Genomic DNA, 21,768 nt, shown 5'->3' with positions numbered 1-21,768 from the left:
AATGAAGTAATATTTAAGTATTTTTCATTTTCTTAATTCCCGGAGAAGTAGAACCCCTTTAAATTACAAAAGGAAAAACTAAGAGAATTTTTCTCCACTGTTGTCCGGTTGAAGTGAAGATACCGGTTCTGTCTTGGTACCACATTAAAGCCAAGAGATAAACTGAAAAAGACTAATTTTATTGTCGACATTGAGGCATTGAAAGGGGTGAAAGTATGACGTTTAGAAAGAGCAGCACTTTCTGGGTGATGTCATTTTCTGGATTACTGGATTAAAGGTTGTAAGCCCCTACTGGAGTTTTTAGGGTTTAGTGCTTACTCGGCTCATTTCTCATTTTCACTTGCTTGAATTTGCTCATACGTAGAAAGGTGTAAAAATAGGATTTATAACTATTTTCTATTGTTGTGAACTTGTGTCCCATTTTTAGTTAATTTATTTTTGGTACAGCCACATAATTATCACTTTCTTATCTCCACAGGTACTCAAAATGAAGACCATGCTTGAAGAGGATCATCATCTTCTGTGCTGAACAAGTAACTATAACTGTGTTTCTGTTGACCGTAGTGTCATGCAGCAGACTTCATGATGGATACCACCCAAACAAGCTACACAGGTCAGATTTTTTTCAAGGACTTAACTTGTCATGGACGAGCTCCAAATAGAGGGACAATAAACCAGGACATGAGAAAGTCATACCAATTGCGCGGACACCTCTCACCAAATATGAGTGAGAAGACGTGTACCGTTGTTCTCACTCGACTGGAAGATGTAACAGGGTCCCGCATTATTGAAGGTCAGGGCAGGTCATCGTCTAATATCTCTTGTTGGGTAGATGAATTTGGAACTCTGAAAGTTCACACCGGGCTTCCCTCAGAACCTAGAAGAACGAGTTCAAAAGGACAACTTTTCCCAGGGGCTTCTACTGTAGACAACCCTATAAAGGAATTACCAGAACCCCGGAAGCGAAGGCTAGCTTCTCTCAACGCTGAAGCAGTCAACAACTTACTCTTTGAGAGGTATGATGGTTATTCGTCTAGAAAACTTAATAAAGATTTAAACAGAGCTGCTGAAAACCGCAAATCAATTGTGGACTGGACTTCCTTAAAAAAGCTGGATAACCACTCGGCCAGCAAAAAAAGCAAGCCGAGATGTATAGCCCAACATAGGTCAACTTCAGATCACGTGTTTGATGACCTCCTCAAGAGAGAAGCTAGTGAAGTGTCTTATCCTCCTGCTCCAAAGAGGTTGGCAAGTTTAAATGCCGTGGCGTTTCTGAAGATCACCAACGAAAAAGTTCATGCTTTGAAACAGAGGAGCAAGTCAAATGGTGACAGTGGACGTTCTGTCACCTCTTTCTCAAAATCCAAACTGAAGGTAACAAAATCTCACAAAAAGCACTGTATAAAAACTAAAAAAGACTTCCTTCATCAGAAAACCAAGGACTATCATGGTTGGCAAGGAGGGTCTGACGTTGGATTTCTACAGCCAGACCGTCAAGAGCCAGCAAAGTCTTTGGGTAAAGTGGAGGGTGTTCATGTGGAGCAGTCTTCCAAGAGACACAACGGCTCACAACCTTTGTACCACAGACTGCCTTTGTTAATGGGAGGGCAGGCTTCTATGAAGCCAGAGTATGGAAGACCAGGTGAAAAGTCTCCCACTCCCAAGCAAGACTTCCAACAGCCTTCATTTCCAGTACAACAGCTTCATCATCTGCCAGTTCCAGGAAGCCACACGGAATGTATCTGTGTCTGTGACTCCTCCAACCTAGCGAATCTGGATGGAAGCTATATTCCTTATGGCCAAAGTGGATTACCATGTAATGGATATTCGGATTACTCCATGTATCCAAAAGATGAAGTGTTTTCACAGCCAGTGCACTGTGAGGAACTCTTGGTGTCACAGAACTCTTTACATCCTAGTGCAGTGTGTGAGCATCTTCCTTGGTGCAGTTCTCGCTATGCCTATGGAGAAGACACTGGCACAAACACAGATAGTCTTTGTGGATTGATACGGCTGCCACTTGGCAGGGTTAGCAGCACTCACATTGGACCTAGTACCTATCCATATAAGAAGCCTTTAACAACAGGTATGTTCCTATTCTGTCATGTAGAACATCACAAAGCATAGTTTTGTTTGGGGTCACATGTGACTGGTTAGCTGCCGATTTGCAAATCTGCAGCGTTGTACAGTACCAGCAAAGTGGATGAGCGTTTCCAAATTTTCATCCACATATTCTCTAGAGGGGTCTTTACAGCCCCATTCACTTCAATGTGAATGTTGGTTCCCTTTCCGTGTATCCTGGCCGCGGACTCCTACAGCTGTGTGTGAACTGCCTCCTGTGACAGTTTTCCATGTATTTTGTGTTTGTCTGCCACAGTTCTCCGTGTCCCTTGTATGCCGAGTGGGCTAGTCATGTGTCGGTGTGGCATCCTCCCCTGTGGTGTGTTCTGGCCGCGGACACTTGTGGGTGCGCCATTGCTACTGTGTTGGCTGGCTACCGGAGTCGTATGAATGTGTGTCTTCGCAGCAGCGCATATTCCCAGCGGTCAGTGCGTACTGGCAGCGGTGGCTGTGTTTGTGAACGATGTCTGTCTAGTTTTGTCTGGTCCCTGTGGGGTTAATTCCACAGTCTGTTTTCCTGTATGTATTTGTATCTGCCTGAGTCTGAGGGGTTAATTCCCCAATCTGAACTCGGGGTCCATTCAGATGACCGTAAGGGCTCCATGTGCAGTCTGTGGTGGAGAAGCCCTTCTGTGCCTCCGCACCGCTAAAGATAGGACATGTCCTATCTGTTTCCGTATCTTGTGGATCACGGACCCATTCAAGTCAGTGCACAATCCGCACCACGGAGTGCCCGTAGTGCCACAATACGAATACGGAGCCCTTACAGTCGTGTGAATGGACCCTTAGTCACCTGTCTGTCATTTGCTCGTCTGTTTCCCTGTTCAGTTCCCGGGTTGTCTCAGTCTGGGTGAGAATCCTGGGGCACATTGTGTTTGCACCTGGTTTCAGTCTAAAAAATGCTGTTTTAGACAGTCTTTATTTTTTTTTTTTTCATATTTACTACTGAAATTGCGCCTATTTTGGAGGCTTTTGCACCTCGTTCGACTATTTTGATCTTTTAGTCAAATTCAGAAGTTAACTTTTGCGACTTTTTGCCGACCTATTTATGTAGGTGCTTTTTTGGCGCCTGAATTTGTCGCAAAAGCAGTCTAATTTCTGCTCCACTCCAGGGCTGGCGTACTTTTCTTCATCTGTTTTCAATGCCTTTTTTGCATTAAAACTCAACATGCGACTTTTCTCTGCACAAATGTGATATTTTTCAGGCGCAAATAAATGAGACCAGTCTAAGCGAATATGAAGCTGTCATACTGACAAACAACCACCAGAGGTCAGACTAATACCAATACGCCGAGTCTAATTCATCAACAGCTGTGTGACTTTTAATAAATACTTGGCAAAAAAAAAAATTTGAAGAATTAAATAGGCCTGCCTAATTTAACGTCTGAAACCAGGGGAGATTGATAATTGTGACCCCTGTTTTCTGTTGGTATCCAGACCCTAGCTGTGCAGCATTGCAGTTCTTAAGCACGTTGAGTTTCCTTGTCTTTTCTCTGTCTGTCTGTCTCTGTGCTTTGTCCGTGATCCTTAAGCCTGGTCTTGTGTCTGCCAGTGCTGCCTTGCCTGTTGTTCGGTATATTCAGGGTTCCTGTTATTCTGTCTGAACTGTGTCCTATGATTGTATGTCTGTTTGGGTTCCTGTTCTGCTGGTCTGCCTGTGCTCCATGGTTTTGTGATATGCCTGGTCCGCTGGTGCGTCTCTGTTTCCTTACAGGTCGGCTTCCAAGGGTACCAGGACCACCCCAGGAGGGCGCAGTCTGGTCGCTCCCCTGCAGCGAAGACCAGATTCCTGTATAGCGGTTAAAGGATGAATACCAGTGGAGCACCGTAATAAAGCCCTTAGTGTTTGGCTCAAAATCAAACCGATCACTTGGCACAGTGGTCCCTCATCTGCCACTACATAGTAACATAGTTTATAAGGCTGAAAAAAATACATTTGTCCATCCAGTTCGGCCTGTCATCCTGCAAGTTGATCCAGAAGAAGGCAAAAAAATCCCTGTGAGGTAGAAGCCAATTTTCTTCACTTTAGGGGAAAAAAAATCCTTCCGGACTCCAATCAGGCAATCAGAATAACTCCCTGGATCAGCGACCCCTCTCTAGTAGCTATAGCCTGTAATATTATTACGCTCCAGAAATACATCCAGGCCCCTCTTGAATTCCGTTATTGTACTCACCATCACCACCTCCTCAGGCAGAGAGTTCCATAGTCTCACTGCTCTTACCGTAAAGAATCCTCTTCTATGTTTGTGTACAAACCTTCTTTCCTCCAGATGCAGAGGATGTCCCCTCGTCACAGTCCTGGGGATAAATAGATGATGGGAGAGATCTCTGTACTGACCCCTGATATATTTATACATAGTAATTAGATCTCCCCTGTTGATAATCTTTCAGGATACTGTATTTGCCCCATTCCAGTTATTACTTTAGTTGCCCTCCTCTGGACCTTCTCCAGCTCTGCTATGTCTGCCTTGTTCACAGGAGCCCAGAACTGTACACAGTCCTCCATGTGTGGTCTGACTAGCGATTTGTAAAGTGGTAGGACTATGTTCTCATCACAGGCATCTATGCCCCTTTTTATGCAACCCATTATCTTATTGGCCTTGGCAGCAGCTGCCTGACACTCGTTTTTGCAGCTTAGTTTGCTGTTTATTAAAATTCCTAGATCCTTTTCCATGTCAGTGTTACCCAGTGTTTTACCATTTAGTATGTACGGGTGACTTGCATTATTCCTTCCCATGTGCATAACTTTACATTTGTCAGTGTTAAACCACATCTGCCACTACTCTGCCCAAGCCTCCAGTCTATCCAGATCGCTCTGTAGTAGTATACTGTCCTCTTCAGTGTTAATTACTTTACACAGTTTAGTGTCATTGATATTTTACTATGCAAGCCTTCTACAAGATCATTAATACATATATTGAAGAGAATAGGGCCCAATACTGACCCCTGAGGTACCCCACTAGTGACCGTGACCCAATCTGAGTGTGTACCGTTAATAACCACCCTCTGCTCCAGGGCTGGTGCAAGGAGTTTTGCCGCCCCCTTGATTCCGCCCATTGACCAGGCCCTTTGACCCCCCCCCTTTTCACGGGACAGGAATGTGCCCCCCCCCTCAGTGTACAGGGACTGAGCTGGCAGTGTAATCCTGGTGAAGCCAGGCGTAGGGCACCATACTAAGCTGCACATAGAAGAACTGACCATGGTCTCCATGGCACATGTGGAGGCACACTACACCCACAAACAGTAGTAGGGGTCCTCTCCTATTCCCCCCTGTCACAGGAGCCTGCTGCCTTACTTAACCGTGTCTGAGCCAGAGCTCACATGCTGAAACATGAACCCTGGCATGAGCGCTCTGGTGCTCTCCCCTGCCATGGTGCCCGCCGCTCACCCCCTGCAACCTGTGGCATCCCCGTCTCTATGGGGTGCGGACTGCTGGCTGCGCTGCGGAAGTATCTCCGACTCCTCACACACAGCAGAGAGCGGGCTGCGGGCAGATAGGCATGTATAGTGCGACACGAGAAGAAACAGTGACCTCTACTGGACAAAGCCCATACTGCGCCTAGGAGACAGGGAAGTTGTCCAGCAGAGGTCACTGTTTCTTCTCGTGTCGCACTATACATGCCTATCTGCCTGCAGCCCGCTCGTGTGAGGAGTCGGAGATACTTCCGCAGCGCAGCCAGCAGTCCGTACCCCATAGAGACGGGGATGCCACAGGTTGAAGAGTGCGCTCTACACCGGCCCTGCTCTGCTCCAACTATGAAAAGCAAATGTAATTAGCAAACTTTCACTGACCAATACTGGATTTAATACCTTTTACATCACTTATCAATTAAGACATTTCTGGGGTATAGTTTATTTGCATCCATTACATATGATATGATACGTTGAAAGATCTCCCTCCAGTATTTCTCTGGAACACACTGACCCAGTCGCTGAGGGCCACGTGCGTCATGGAATCGGGCAGGAGTCTTGACCCTCAGCACTGCAGACCGTGCTAGATGACCAGGAAAACCCTTGGTTAAACATACCTATGTGGATGTTCTTAGGCTCTTGACCAAGAAAAGAGGTCACGCACGGCGATGCCAAATGTACGCAGAGGTGTTCCTCAACATGAAGTCCCCTGGGCTCTGTGGCAAATGCTCAACGAACCCTCCATTCTTGAGAGACGTCTCTAGTGGTCTCCTGGATTGGCTTTTCTCAGTTTTGCTTCTGTTAAGAACATTCACATGAGTATATTTAAAGGGGTTTTCCTTAGGATAGGTCAGCTGTTTAAAGAGGCAGCGGTGCTCTTACGAAATAGCGAATTTTTCATTGATCACATCCACAACACATCCGCTCACGCTCGTCTGCAAGGGGCCTAAGTGTATGGGTGGTAGGGGATGAGGACTCCTCTCCGACAGTTTAGAGTCAAGTAGCATCTACTACGATATCTGTGGTGTTACCTGGGACTGCCGGTGACATCTACTACATTATCTGTACTCTGAGTTATCACTGTGTTATCTGTGCTGTTACATAGCGAAAGTCCACATGTACATCTGCAGCAGCAAAATCCACCCCAAATCATGCCGCTGAATTACAATCCGCACCGCAGTCTTATTCAAGCATGTGGACGAGATTTCTTAAAATATCTGTAGCTGGGAGAACTCCCTTAATTAGACTGCTGAATCAGACACTGTTGAAACGGACATTGTGGAGGAACCTGATGGCCTCGTCAGAAATTAGGTGCAACCTCCAGCAGTCCATGCACCTAGACAGAAATTTACGGAAGCTCGGACCTGTCATTGATTTCCGTCTTCTTTTACATCAGAAAACTGCATAAAAGATATATTTGCCAGTCCTGCTGGACCCTTCCCCTCCCCATCCTCATCACGCCCTATTTCCAGGAAAGTGCCAAGGGCAGCGTAGAGATGTCACTTGTTCCTCGATTTAGGCACATTGGCGTTTAAAAAGTCACAAACATGAGGTTTGTAATTTTATTTTTACGCCAGAAAACTGGTGAAACCATGTATCCATTGGTGCGTTTGGTTCATTTATATAGTAATTAATTTTACTTGCTGTGTTTTTTGGACTATAAAACGCACTGGACTATAAGATGCACCTAGGATTTAGAGGAGGAAAATAAAAAAAAAATATATTTTTTTTCATCAGACCCCTAAGCACCATTAGCCTCAGATCAGACCCTCATACCCCCAAGCTCCATCAGCCTCAAATCAGACCCCCCAACTTCCAGCAGACGTCCCTGCCTCCATCAGCCTCAGATCAGACCCCCATCTGCCTCAGATCAGACCCCCATCTGCCTCAGATCAGACCCTCATCAGCCTCAGATCAGACCCCCATCTGCCTCAGATCAGACCCTCATCAGCCACAGATCAGACCCCCATCAGCCTCAGATCAGACCCCCATCAGCCTCAGATCAGACCCCCATCAGCCACAGATCAGACCCCCATCAGCCTCAGATCAGACCCCCATCAGCCTCAGATCAGACCCCCATCAGCCTCAGATCAGACCCCCATCAGCCTCAGATCAGACCCCCATCAGCCACAGATCAGATCCCCATCAGCCACAGATCAGACCGCCATCAGCCACAGATCAGACCCCCATCAGCCACAGATCAGACCCCCCTTTAGCCTCAGATCAGACCCCCCTTTAGCCTCAGATCAGACCCCCTTTAGCCTCAGATCAGACCCCCCTTTAGCCTCAGATCAGACCCCCCTTTAGCCTCAGATCAGACCCCCCCCTTCAGCCTCAGATCAGACCCCCCCTTCAGCCTCAGATCAGACCCCCATCAGCCACAGATCAGACCCCCATCATCCACAGATCAGACCCCCATCAGCCTCAGATCCCCATCATCCTAAAATCAGACCCCCATCAGACCTCAGATTAGACCACAGATCAGATGTTAAAAAAATAAAATAAACTTTGATTACCTTGATTACTCGAGGCGACGCTGCCACTCTGCAGATTCAGGACTCGCCGCTCCTTCACGTCGCACAGCATCAGGTCATAGTGAGCGCCTACGTGCACTATGTCCTCACGCTGTATGCAGTCAGGACACAGTGCAGGACGGGGCCCGGAAGAAGACCAGGGAGGGTGAGTAGAGCCAGCGCAACGCTTAACTGACCACCCCCCGGATGCCTTAATGGAAGCGGACATTAGCATTCGAACTAGAAGACGCACTGCCATTTCCCCTTACTTTTGGGGGGGAAAAGTGCATCTTATAGTCCGAAAATACAGTATTTTTGGTGCAAGGTAAAATAAGCAATGCATTGCATAACTTTCCCTCATGTGGTGAATAAACGATACATATTAAATTAATATTGGCAGAATGGTGGCCACCTTTCCATTTATCCTCCACCTCCTGGATGTAGTGGCTGCCTCACTGATGGGTGTAGGTGCCAGAAGTAGTACCTGCATCTTTCAGACATTTATAGATGTCAAACCGTCATTGTGATACCACTTAAAGTGGCTCTTCACTGTCAACAAATCCTACTTGATAGAAAGGTCCTTTGCCAATAGGCTAATCTCAAAGTGTCCCTCTGCTGGGATGACTTGCAATTAGCTGTAATCTGTTGAGAAATTTGGCAGTGTTTGGTTTCACTGCAGCGCCACCACAGGAGACATGAAGCATTACACCGTGGCCATTCAAGTAGATCGGTTGCTCATGTAACACAGGACAGTAGCTCTTTGTAACTGTTCTCCAACCTGTTCCTGAAGATAAGACCCCCTCAATTAATTCAGAATTCCTTAATATGGTATATCAAAATGGGTTTGGATGCTGGACAAGCCCTTCTAGAGGGGATAAGGCTTTAGTATTACACCGATATGTAGAACTAGAGATATCGCTTTCTATTAAACAATGTATATGCTTCTTCTCAGATGGATACAAATCACTTGACCAGCTGAGTTTAACAATTCCCACAGCAGGTCACCCCGTGTCTCCTGCTCACCCACTCTCAGGATGCCCAGTTCCAAGTGTCCCACCTGCTGCTGAGCCTGTCCCCTACCTACAGACACCCAACTCAGAACCTCAGACAATGGCCATGCTGAAAACTGCACGGGAATGCCCACAGAGCTCAAAACCCCCAAGTGGCTCTAAGTCAGGAGTTCGGAACGCGCCAGAGTGTGTCCACGCAGCAGACAGCAAGACAAGCAAAGGTCACAGTCATCCTAAGCAACAAAGAATCAGTAGAAGAAGAGCTACCAATGGCTGGATGCCTTTGGGAACAGCATGTGAGAAGGCAGTTTATGTTGTGGTAAGTGTCCGTCATCCATCTTCATAATGCCCTCACAGTGTTTTAGTAGTAGACGGTCAAATAGCATGAATATTACCTACAAACTTCTCATTTGTGCTGATTAATAATTTCGTAATATATTTACAGGGGTTCTAGCACCATAGCTGATTTCAGGGGTCCTACTTTAGGAACCCAGCGATCCGCTAAAAACTGCAGGGGAACTAAGTGTTCAGTTTCTCTGTAGCACCACCACAGGGGGGATGAGGCATTACATGGGCCACATTGAAATTGATGTCCTATGTTTGTAATGCACAGGCATCCTGGGTCCTCCAGAAAAAAATCTTTGTAGGTGCTGTCTTCTCCGGCTGATTCATGGCAGCTATGACTTTATATTGTCCATATGTGTCTTCAAAGTCTGTCAGATCATTCTCCACAAGATCTAGAACTAGAACTGGATGTCACCGATATTTTAGGGATGTGCACACATTAGATAGAAGATGCGACACGGATAATTAAGCTGTTTCAAATGCTGTTTCTTTCCCCCACAGAACGAACCTGAACCTGCTCTCCGAAGGAGTTACCAAGCCGTGGAGAGGAATGGAGAAATCATCCGAGTCCGCGATACTGTCCTTCTTAAATCTGGTCCCAGGAAAAAATCCATGCCGTATGTGGCCAAAATATCGGCTCTCTGGGAGGATCCCAAATCTGGTACCAAGGAACTTATTTCCCGTTCTTAAAGTCAATAGACACCATTGGGACATTTTTATTATTGCATTCTATTAATCTTGGGTTAAAAATAATTTTTCCAATTTGTCGTTATTCGAAATTTCCATCCGTTTTGCTTTCAGTTTTCACTGATTCTGCAGACTGTTCTTTCTGCTTCTCCAAGTCCTGCTTCTTCTAGTTATGAATGAATTGCCAGCAACTTGCAATAAAGGTACAGACGGGTGTCACCATTGGGGGGGGATGTCCCTGCACAGTCTGACGCCAGCAGCACTGATTGGACAGTCAGCAGTACCTTGACTGCAAGCAATTTATTTGTAAACTTCTAGCAGGAATAATACTGGAATGGCACAACATAGATGCTCCAGAATTGGTATCGCACAGGGAATGCAAGTAGTCACTAAAACAGACATGTCAGGAAAGGTGACAGGTCCTCTTTAAATGTTCACCTTTGGGGGCAGTTTTTTAATTATTGCAATGTACTCATTTTGAACTAAAAATTATTTTTCCAGTTGGTCTTTATTAAAAATATGGAGCCCTTTTTTCTGTACAGAGCTGAGATTCTCTAGAAGCAGCCTGTGGATTTTCTGTCTCTTTTCCGTCACTGATGGACTCCTTCTCTCTGACATTATAAACACTCATCATAGCTCAGTTCTTATCTTACTGATAAGAATGTGTCTCAAATAAGTGTTTATCACCTCTTAGTAGTTTACAGATAAGGGTTATTAGATGAGGTACAAAGTGAAAGTGAGAATACCAGTCACACAGTCAGAAGAACAGTTAACCCCTTGTGACAGAACGGCTCAATATTTTTAATAAAGGCCAATTGAAAATATGATTTTGAGTACAATGCAATCATAAACAATAATTGCCTCCAAAGGTGTACAAAGCCTTTAAGCCATCAGACTGATAATGAGTGTTTATGCGCAGTTGGGAAAGTAAAGATAATGGTTACAGTTTGAGCCATGAGAGCAGCTCTCTGATGGATTTTAGTGAGGACCGGTGAAAACTGAAGGCAGAATAAGAAAAACGGTTGAAAATGCGTAATGAAGACTAATTGGAAACATTATTTTTAGCCCAAGATAAGTAGAATGCAATCCTTTTATTTTTTTTAAATACCCCCAAAAGTGCTAACATATGACCTATTTTGTCTGTAGAGCATAATCTGCAATCATTGTGATGAACATGTCCCTCCGTTTTCCTATAGGTGAGCTGATGATGAGTCTCTTCTGGTACTACCGGCCAGAGCACACTCAGGGAGGACGAAATCCCAGTATGCACCAGGTCAGTGGCAAGTCTAAACTAACAGGATTCGTTAGGAATTTCACAAAAATCCATCCCCTCAAATGACTGAGGCTTTTGTGATATGTGAGTGATAGAGAGGGCCTAATAGGTCACCCTAAAAAAACAATAGCTGGCCTTAGGGAGGCCGGTTACAAAAAACACTGTGATCCAAAACGCAAAGCTCCCTGGGAAACAGTAATGTGCACAATAACTGTGACGCCCCGGTTATGGGTCTTCAGCACAGTGAAAGCCAGATATCCCTCAAAGGAAGGGATTGTGGACGGCTAACTGGCTTAGGTCTTCTCCTGTCACATCCATACGGGCCACCTAATCTGGTGGATCTGTAATGGGGACACCCCTTTGCTTGGTTTTCCTTCCTTTGAGGGATATCTGGCTTTCACTGTGTTGAAGACCCATAACTGGGGCGCCATAGTTATTTTGCATAATATGCCACCCTGGGTTTCTGGGCAATGTACCATATATGCGTTGTCTGGAGGGTCCTCTTCCTCACTAGTATGACGTGTGCAGAGTATTGTAGCGCAGGCAATGCCCCTCTGAGTTTCTGAGAAAAATATTCAAATTAACTTTCCTAAGACTATCTGAGGCCAAATCTTTTTATGAAAAAGCACTGACTGGACAGTTTGAGGCTACCACCAAAAATTGTTCTATGAAGCACAAGGAGGTATGTATAAATGTAGATACTAGAGATAAGCAAATCAATTTGGAATTCATCCCAAATTTTCCCCAAAATCTGGTTTCTAACCAAACCAAACATTTTGCAATTCATTTTTGGCAAATCAAGTGAGAGGGTGATCCACATATGAAAAATGTGCAATTCAACTTTTTTAGCCAGAAGAATTTAAAAAAATCTTAGTGTTTATCAGCTACAGCATAGCCTTCCAATCATTGGGATCATAGGGAGCGCAGAGGAGCCTCGCAGGCTGGGAGGAGAAGGAGCGGAGAACTAGCGCCAGGAAGCAGGCCCGGCCAAGTGGGAGGGTTTGTCAAATCCCCACTCCCCTTCAATTCTTGTACAACCCCTTTAAGGGTATGACTGGACATGGCAGAATTTTTACCCATGCTGCAGCAGGGAGAAAATCTGCAGCAGGGGATTTATAAATCGGCACCGTGATCCTACACAGCCTGTGGTTGGGTGTGTAAAATCCCATCCACCTTCTCTGTACTGTAAGCTGCTGACGGTTTTACTTGCGCAGATCCACAGGTAAAATTTGGAATCCGTCACCCAACGTCCTGCAGGGATGATTATGGGCTTTGGACAACTGACCCTTTTGGATGCATATTCTCTTCATGTACCAGTTACAATGCAGTTTTCCCCTTGCAGAATGAGATCTTTGCATCCCGTCATCAAGATGAGAACAGTATTGCGTGTATCGAGGAAAAGTGCTATGTCCTGACATTTGCAGAGTACTGCAGGTAGGTGGCAGTCTTGTACCGTATATTTCTCCATGCATTGCTCCTGGGATTTCTGTGTTACTTGCGAAACTGCATTATCAAAAATGTAGCATTTCTTATTCATTTAAAAACCTTGATAAATACAGTTGCAAGAAAAAGTATGTGAACCCTTTGGAATGATATGGATTTCTGCACAAATTGGTCATAAAATGTGATCTGATCTTCATCTAAGTCACAACAATAGACAATCACAGTCTGCTGTAAACTAATAACACACACAGAATTAAATGTTACCATGTTTTAATTGAACACACCATGTAAACATTCACAGTGCAGGTGGAAAAAGTATGTGAACCCTTGGATTTAATAACTGGTTGAACCTCCTTTGGCAGAAATAACTTCCACCAAACGTTTCCTGTAGTTGCAGATCAGACGTGCACAACGGTCAGGAGTAATTCTTGACCATTCCTCTTTACAGAACTGTTCCAGTTCAGCAATATTCTTGGGATGTCTGGTGTGAATCGCTTTCTTGAGGTCATGCCACAGCATCTCAATCGGGTTGAGGTCAGGACTCTGACTGGGCCACTCCAGAAGGCGTATTTTCTTCTGTTTAAGCCATTCTGTTGTTGATTTACTTCTATGCTTTGGGTTGTTGTCCTGTTGCAACACCCATCTGATGTTGAGCTTCAGCTGGTGGACAGATGGCCTTAAGTTCTCCTGCAAAATGTCTTGATAAACTTGGGAATTCATTTTTCCTTCGATGATATCAATCCGTCCAGGCCCTGACGCAGCAAAGCAGCCCCAAACCATGTGCCCCCACCACCATACTTCACAGTTGGGATGAGGTTTTGATGTTGGTGTGTTGTGCCTCTTTCTCCACACATAGTGTTGTGTGTTTCTTCCTAACAACTCAACTTTGGTTTCATCTGTCCACAGAATATTTTGCCAGTACTGCTGTGGAACATCCAGGTGCTCTTGTGCAAACTGTAAACGTGCAGCAAAGTTTTTTTTGGACAGCAGTGGCTTCCTCTGTGGTATCCTCCCATGAAATCCATTCTTGTTTAGTGTTTTACGTATCGTAGATTCGCTAACAGGGATGTTAGCATATGCCAGAGACTTTTGTAAGTCTTTAGCTGACACTCTAGGATTCTTCTTCACCTCATTGAGCAGTCTGCGCTGTGCTCTTGCAGTCATCTTTACAGGACGGCCTCTCCTAGGGAGAGTAGCAGCAGTGCTGAACTTTCTTCATTTATAGACAATTTGTCTTACTGTGGACTGATGAACAGCAAGGCTTTTGGAGATACTGTTATAACCCTTTCCAGCTTTATGCAAGTCAACAATTCTTTACCGTAGGTCTTCTGAGAGCTCTTTTGTGCGAGGCATCATTCATATCATGCTTCTTGTGCAAAGCAAACCCAGAACTGGTGTGTGTTTTTATAGGGCAGGGCAGCTGTAACCAACACCTCCAATCTCATCTCATTGATTGGACTCCAGTTGGCAAACACCTCACTCCAATTAGCTCTTGGAGATGTCATTAGTCTAGGGGTTCACATACTTTTTCCACCTGCACTGTGAATGTTTACATGGTGTGTACAATAAAAACATGGTAACATGTAATTCTTTGTGTGTTATTAGTTTAAGCAGACTGTGATTGTCTATTGTTGTGACTTAGATGAAGATCACATCACATTTTACGACCAATTTGTGCAGAAATCCATGTCATTCCAAAGGGTTCACATACTTTTTCTTGCAACTGTATGTTTTAATGAGTACAGTTCTTGCGCACCTCACACACAACTATGTGCGGGTAAAGGACTGACGGGCTGATCAGCTGGTTATCATTTTCATGTTAAGTGTTTATATTAATAAATACCGTATTTTTTTGCCCCATAAGACGCACCTAGGTTTTAGAGGGGGACAATAAGAAAAAATATTTTTCATGAATGCCTCAGGTCAATCCACTAATAAGACCCCAATAAGACCTCAGATTAGACCCCCAATCAGACCCCAATGTAAATAACCCCCAATCAGACCTCAGATAAGAGCCCCATGCCTCTTATTAGCCCCCAGTAGCCTCTCTCCAGCCCCCCGTAGCCTCATATATGCCCTCAGTAGCCTCTCTATAGCCCCCAGTAGCCTCATATATGCCCCCAGTAGTCTCTCTTCAGCCCCCAGTAGCCACAAATATGCCCCCAGTAGCCTCTCTTCAGCCCCCAGTAGCCACATATATGCCCCCAGTAGCCTAATATATGCCCCCAGTAGTCTCTTTTCAGCCCCCAGTAGCCACATGTATGCCCCCAGTAGCCTCATATATGCCCCCAATAGCCTAATATATGCCCCCAGTAGTCTCTCTTCAGCCCCCAGTAGCCTCATATATGCCCCCAGTAGTCTCTCTTCAGGCCCCAGTAGCCACATATATGCCCCAAGTAGCCTCATATATGCCCCCAGTAGCCTCATATATGCCCCCAGTAGCCTCATATATGCCCCCAGTAGTCTCTCTTCAGGCCCTAGTAGCCACATATATGCCCCCAGTAGCCTCATATATGCCCCCTGTAGTCTCTCTTCAGGCCCCAGTAGCCTCATATATGCCCCCTGTAGTCTCTCTTCAGCCCCCAGTAGCCTCATATATGCCCCCAGTAGCCACATATATGCCCCCTGTAGTCTCTCTTCAGGCCCCAGTAGCCTCATATATGCCCCCTGTAGTCTCTCTTCAGCCCCCAGTAGCCTCATATATGCCCCCAGTAGCCACATATATGCCCCCAGTAGTCCCTCTTCAGCCCCCAGTAGCCACATGTATGCCCCCTGTAGTCTCTCTTCAGCCCCCAGTAGCCTCATATATACCCCCAGCAGCGTCCATCAGCCTCATAGGAGATAAAATTAAATAAAACACTCACCTTTCCTGCTCCGGACGCCGCCGCTCCTCACCTCCCTCGCTTATGGAAGCGCTTCATTAGTATTCGCCCCATAAGACACAGGGGCATTTTTCCCCAACAACCATACGGTGCTTGTCTTCTTCGTGAAATAATTTGACAGTCTTTTCTTACAATTCTGCATTGTCCCTCTATTATTCCTCCTACAAATTTATGAATACATTTCCTGGGTGTTTCCAGTTGAGGTCGTGTCCCTTTGTATTCTGACACTCAGTGCTGACACTTTGATAAGGGAAATGGTGACACCCAGTTGTCAACTAATTCATACATTTCCAGAAGGGATAACAGAGGAACAACAATGTAGAGTTTTAAGAATATTTTTTCTCAGAATAGTTGTTTTTTCATTGGGAAGTATTTACTAAAAGAGACAAGTCATGAGAGATGACTGGTCCTCTGTAACCAGTTTGGGACCCTGTGATTTCCTTTTTTGCATTCCCGTTTTTTACTCCCCGCCTTCCCAGAGCCATAATTTTTTTTATTTTTCTGTTCACATTGCCGTATGAGGGCTTGTTTATTGCAGGACAAGTTGTACCATTGCATACAGTGTAGTGGGAAAAAATATCCAATTCCGCCACAGTTTCATGGGTTTTGTTTTTACAGCATTCCCTGTGCAGTATAACTGACCTGTGCCCTTCATTTTCTGGGTCAGTACGGTTGCAAGGTTACCACATACAGATAGTTTTTCTTGTGTTTTAATAATATTTTTTTCTGTTTTCTTTACCATAGTCTGACCCCCGTAACTTATTTTTTTTATAGTTATGCCTAAGGAGCTGGATGAGTTTTTTGTGGGACGATCCGTAGTTTTCGTTGATACCATATTGGAGTGTGTGCAAATTTTTGATCACTTTTTATCCAATTTTTATTTTTGGGAAGTGAAGTGCCGAAAAAATTCTGAATATTAACAGTGCCCATGATGTTTCATTTTTTTATTGTTATTTTTTTTTATTTTTTTGTTGCTTTTTTTTTAAGTCACTTTAGGTGCCTATAACATGCAATCATTAGATTGCCATTTGTATCCATCACAGAATTCAGTATATTCCAGTGCAGTGCTGCCACCTGCAGGCCAGCATTGAAATATACTAGTAATCGGCCTGGAGATTTTCTACAGGCTCAGGCCTATTGCTAATAGAGGCCGCCTCACCCGATCTTAGCCAGGGGAAGGCGCCCTGACCTGAGAAGTGTGCAGCTTCAGGTTTTCACGCTCCCAGATGCCGTGGTCACATTTGGCCGCAGCATCTGATATGGTGAATGTTTGCGATCGGCATTATCGCCGGTCACAGACATTAGCCCCGTGCCTCCTCTGTTTAAAACAGCAGAAACCCGGCAATTATGTAGCGGGCGCCATCTTTAAAGACCAGACTTCCTCTGTATATCTACGGTGGAGGTCCGGAAAGTTGGTGAAACCTTATCTTTATGGAGAATGATTAGTAAATTTGCTGGGAATCTGGGAAGTCTTTTCTTTTATCATGTTCCATATGTCTTCTCCTGTGTCTGACTGTTACGATGCTTATTTTTTTTTATAGATTTTGTGCCTTGGTAAAGCGTCAGAAGGAGGGCTGTCCAAATAGGAAAGCTTTGATCGTCCCTCCCTCAGAAGAGTATTGCACCCCTATACATCGCAGGGTTCCAGACAGCACCGACCCAGAACTAGTATTCTTGTGCCGGCACGTGTACGACTTCAGACATGGGCGCATCCTAAAGAACCCTCAGTAGTAAGCGCTTCTGAAGGAGACATCCACATGAAAAGTCGGTGTCAGAATTCAAGGCCTTTGCAGCCTAAGACTGCTTCAGACATCTTCCTAGCTGCATCCCCAAGAAGAGAGGAGAGTTGGGAGCTTCTTGTAGTAGCCCTTTGGCTCTGGATTCAGGAACAGACACTGGTCACAGTACTCAGCAGTTGAAAGCACAGCACTTCGTTAGAGATGAGCAGTAATTAAAAAGAAAAAAAAAAAGAAAATGAGAAAAAAAAATATATCGACAAATATATATAAATATAATAAAGTATATATATATTATATATATATATTGGGGAAGCATAAGCCAGTACATCAGGTCCGGAACCATGGTTGTAAGGTTGTGTAGGGATGTGTTAGTGCATGATTGGACCATGCTTGGTTCGAATGCCTTAATATGTCACACAGGTCCCTCTCATACCCTCACTAGTACTTCTGGAAGTTCAGACAGATTTTTGTTTTTTCCCCTTTTTTTTTTTTTTTTGCATTGTTGAGAAAGACGTGTTCCACATAGACTGTACCTTGTTCTCTTTATTCATTAACTTATTGTGTAGCCCAGCTATGAAATGGTCAGATGGCCCCATCATTTCTGGTTTTCAGCAGTTATTGCATACATCTGCTCTTCTTCTTATCAGTTCAATTTGAGTTTTAATTTTCCAGTTAAATTCTTTTTGAGCGTTGGCTAGGAGAAAGAGATGACGTGGACATAAACGTTCAAGACGAAGCCTAACTCCTCACTCTATCGAGGTGGGACATTTTTGAGGAGTGTCCTCAGAGTAACTTAAAGAGCATCTGTCAGCGGTCTTGTTATCTCACATTACATTCTCCACAGGGTCCAATCATGCTATGTGACCACATCACTGATCAGAAGTATAGGCTGGAGCTTGTACACGTGTGCAGAAACAGCCACGTTGACCTCTGGTCAGCAGTGAATGCGAGGACAATGGTATTTAAAGCAGATCTGGCATCACATTATGCTGCCCTAAGGGCCATTCTCATCTTAGAATGTTATTGCATATCGCTAGGATATGCCGTCACATTTTTTTGGGCGAGGGTCCAACCTTTTGAGACCTTGAACCTTCATCGATAACTAAAGGTACTGAGATGCCTTCAGCAGTTTTCTGCACAGGAGCATTCCTAGCCACCCGCTGTGAAGAGAACTGCAACATAAGCTTTATTCAAGTGAATGGGACAGCGGGTGGGCAGTAGTGTTAAGGCGACGTAGCAAGCGATTGTCAGGGAGGAAGCGTTCCTCCCTGACAATCACCTGCTCGTCAGTGGAAGTGACTTCTGCATTTTCATGCAGTGATCCCCTCCACAGTATGCCATCGGTCATCCCCATACAGAATCATTGTTTGCCAGCAGCAGAGTTAGGTGTCCGCACCAACCATCCCATTACCCGATAAACGAGCGTTTTGGTAATCCATATTAACGATAGTTAGCGATAATCTGCCCGCACAAAAAGGAGCCTTTACTGCGCAGTGAAGGAGCGCGTAACACTGTGGACCTTTTACTTTGAGGACCGATGGGGGGCGAAGCGGTCAGACTATTTATTACATATAGTCAGAAACTGGTGGCATATGCTGGCAAACCCCCCTTAAAGGGGTTGTTGTTTAAAGGGAGCCTTTCACCAGCTTTATGCTGCCTTATCTGGGACCCTGATCAAAACATACTCATGACCTCCCAGCTCTCCCTGACAGATCCACAGGATAAGGGCTCATGCACACAACCGTGTGCTGGCCCAGACCATGCTGCGGACAGCAAATTCCTGCCCGTAATGCACAGGCACCGACCGCGGGGCAGCCGCATGTGGATCGTGGACCCATTTACTTGAATAGGGTCCGCACCGCAAAAAAGTAGTACATGCACTACTTTTTTGCGGTGCGGAGGCACATACAGTTAACCCACAGAAGCATTCCATAGTGCTTCTGTGGGCTTCCGTTCCGTGCCTCCGTTCAAGTGAATGGGTCCGCGATCCGTGATGCACGCGGCCGATGCCCGTGTATTGCAGACCAGCCGTATGCGAGCTGCAATACGGCCATGGACGGGCAACGAGCCCTAAGGGAAAACTATCTGATCGGAGTCCCACTGCTCCTAAAAACTGGGTCCTGTTCCCCCATCTGAATAGAGCGGCAGATTGAGTATGCGTGCTGCTGTCCTCCTAAATATTGCTGCCCCATAAATTTGAGTCTACTGTATTCTGCCCCATAAATTTGGCAGAAAGTAGCTATTTGCCATCGTAGCTCGTTAACCACCAGACCTTGGGCAGCATATTGTGCTAACACATCTGCTTTAAAGGGGTTAATTGTGTTAGACTACCCTTTATCATGTGTGCGTCTTAAAGGAGGCACCCAATTTGATGCTCCTCCTTTCAGCCAGTGCAAACTCAGCGTGTGCCATGCTTCTGTTCCTCTATAGGTGCATGAAGACTAGCCGGCCATAACAGCTGATCATGAGAATCCTGGCCGAAGGACCCCTCGCAGTCAGCTCGACATCAGGGGGTACCTTCTACTTGGTCAGGAGGTTGTCGAAACAAGATAACCCCTTTAAAGAAACGCTTCCTCACATTATACAAAAAATTTTTTATTGAATCATTCCAAAAAATGAACAGTATGTTAATGACAGATGCTCTTTAATATTATAATATTTTTCCTCTAAATAATTCAAATTCACGATTTCAAGGTAGCAAATTTGCTAAGTTGTCCCTAATAAAAGTGAAAAATAAAACCCTTTAGTCAGATTTGACAAGACTGCTACCTGATTGCTCAATATATTTGCCATTTGCCTTATGTGTATACGATCCATATACACTTTTGCTTATCAGAAGTCCAGCTGTCAAATTTTGGTAGTGAGAAAATAACACTTTAAAGCAAAAAAAAAATGAAAAATGCAAAAAAAAAAAAAAAACTAAAACAAAAAAAAACCAAAGGACATTTGTACCAGAAAACATGAAATGGAATCTGAATAACTGGTAGATGATCTCTGTAGCTTGCACTAATCCATTGACTAAATTATCACACTGTATCCATACATTTGATTCTGTAATCACTGATTTAAGCTGTACATTTTCAGTTTTATTGCCCAAATTAAAAAACTAAACAAAAAAAAAAAAAACATAAAGGCCCAGAAAAAAAGTTAATTAAATCCTACAAGAGTTATTACCAGGGTCGGGTGGGACTGGATGCTTGTATTGATACCAAAGAGGTGTTCTTCAGTTACAGCGCATTACAACTGACTGGATAACTGAGGATAAATGTATGGGATCTGGAGATGTTTTAATTTTCTTTTTGATTTTTTTTCCAATATGTACAATGTCTGTCCCTATTGGTTATGTATAATGCTATGAGTTACTTGTAATGAAAATGAGGTACTACAAATCATGCAATTGGCTCTTTGCAGATCTAATTAGTCTACTTCTTAAGGCCTCATGCACACGACCGTTGTGTGTTTTTTGCGGTCCGCAAAACACGGATGGCGTCCGTGTGCGTTCTGCAATTTGCGGAACGGCACGGACAGCCATTAATCTAACTGGCTATTCTTGTCCGCAAAACGGACAAGAATAGGACAGGTTATATTTTTTTTACGGAGCAACGGATGCGGAGAGCAGACAGAGTGCTGTCCACATCTTTTGCGGCCCCATTGAAGTGAATGGGTCCGTATCCAAGCCGCGGCTCTGATGCGGACCAAAACAACGGTCGTGTGCATGTAGCCTAACCCTCACATCTTGAGACAGGTCTTTTGTCTGGTCACATACAGGTTGACAACCCCTGTGTGATTAATGATGTTGGTGATCATCTTGGAGCTCTTGTTCCAGTATATACCTTGGTTTCCAGGGATAGGCAGATTAATGCCCCTGGTGATCTTTGGCAAATCTATCACTAAACTTGCCATTTTACTAAAGTTTTTGGTCAAGTAAGTGATGTAGTGGAAGGAATATGTTCTCCTCTGATGATCAGTAAGATTAAGATCGTATCCCTGGTCAAGTAGGTGGAACAGTCAAAGTAAGAACCTCCTCTATGACTATAGAAAGAGGTTCTTCCTTCGACTGTTCCACCTACTTGACCAGGGATATGATTACGAAGAAAAAGGTATCAAACCTGTTGACAGATTCCCTAAATTATAAGATACAATCAGAAACAGAATGATTTTAGAGTGACCTCAATGTGTGACAATCAATGGTAACAAATAATTTGACACCATATTAGTAGATTATACACAATACAAGTTTTATTTAAGATTATGTGATGATTTCCAAAGGGGTCAACTATTTATATCGGTCAGAGCAGGAGATGCTCCAGTCTGCATAGATATTAGTCTCATGAAATCTACATT

The 21,768-nt window shown here is 44.5% G+C and overlaps 1 protein-coding gene across 1 annotated transcript; it reads left to right on the top strand.

The window, feature by feature from the left end:
• The first annotated feature begins 480 nt into the window (after window positions 1-480).
• Window positions 481-20,971, top strand: BAHD1 (bromo adjacent homology domain containing 1). The gene is made up of 6 exons (XM_044294569.1): window positions 481-2,086; window positions 8,998-9,374; window positions 9,902-10,061; window positions 11,284-11,360; window positions 12,703-12,794; window positions 17,227-20,971. The coding sequence occupies exons 1-6, from the start codon at window positions 583-585 to the stop codon at window positions 17,414-17,416; spliced, it is 2,400 nt and encodes a 799-aa protein (XP_044150504.1). The 5' UTR covers window positions 481-582; the 3' UTR covers window positions 17,417-20,971.
• The last annotated feature ends 797 nt before the right edge of the window (window positions 20,972-21,768 follow it).

The sequence above is a fragment of the Bufo gargarizans genome, chromosome 5 (assembly GCF_014858855.1).
Source record: "Bufo gargarizans isolate SCDJY-AF-19 chromosome 5, ASM1485885v1, whole genome shotgun sequence".
Taxonomy (NCBI): domain Eukaryota; kingdom Metazoa; phylum Chordata; class Amphibia; order Anura; family Bufonidae; genus Bufo; species Bufo gargarizans.
Note: the sequence above shows the minus strand (reverse complement) of the source record. Positions and strands in the feature narration are given on the sequence as shown.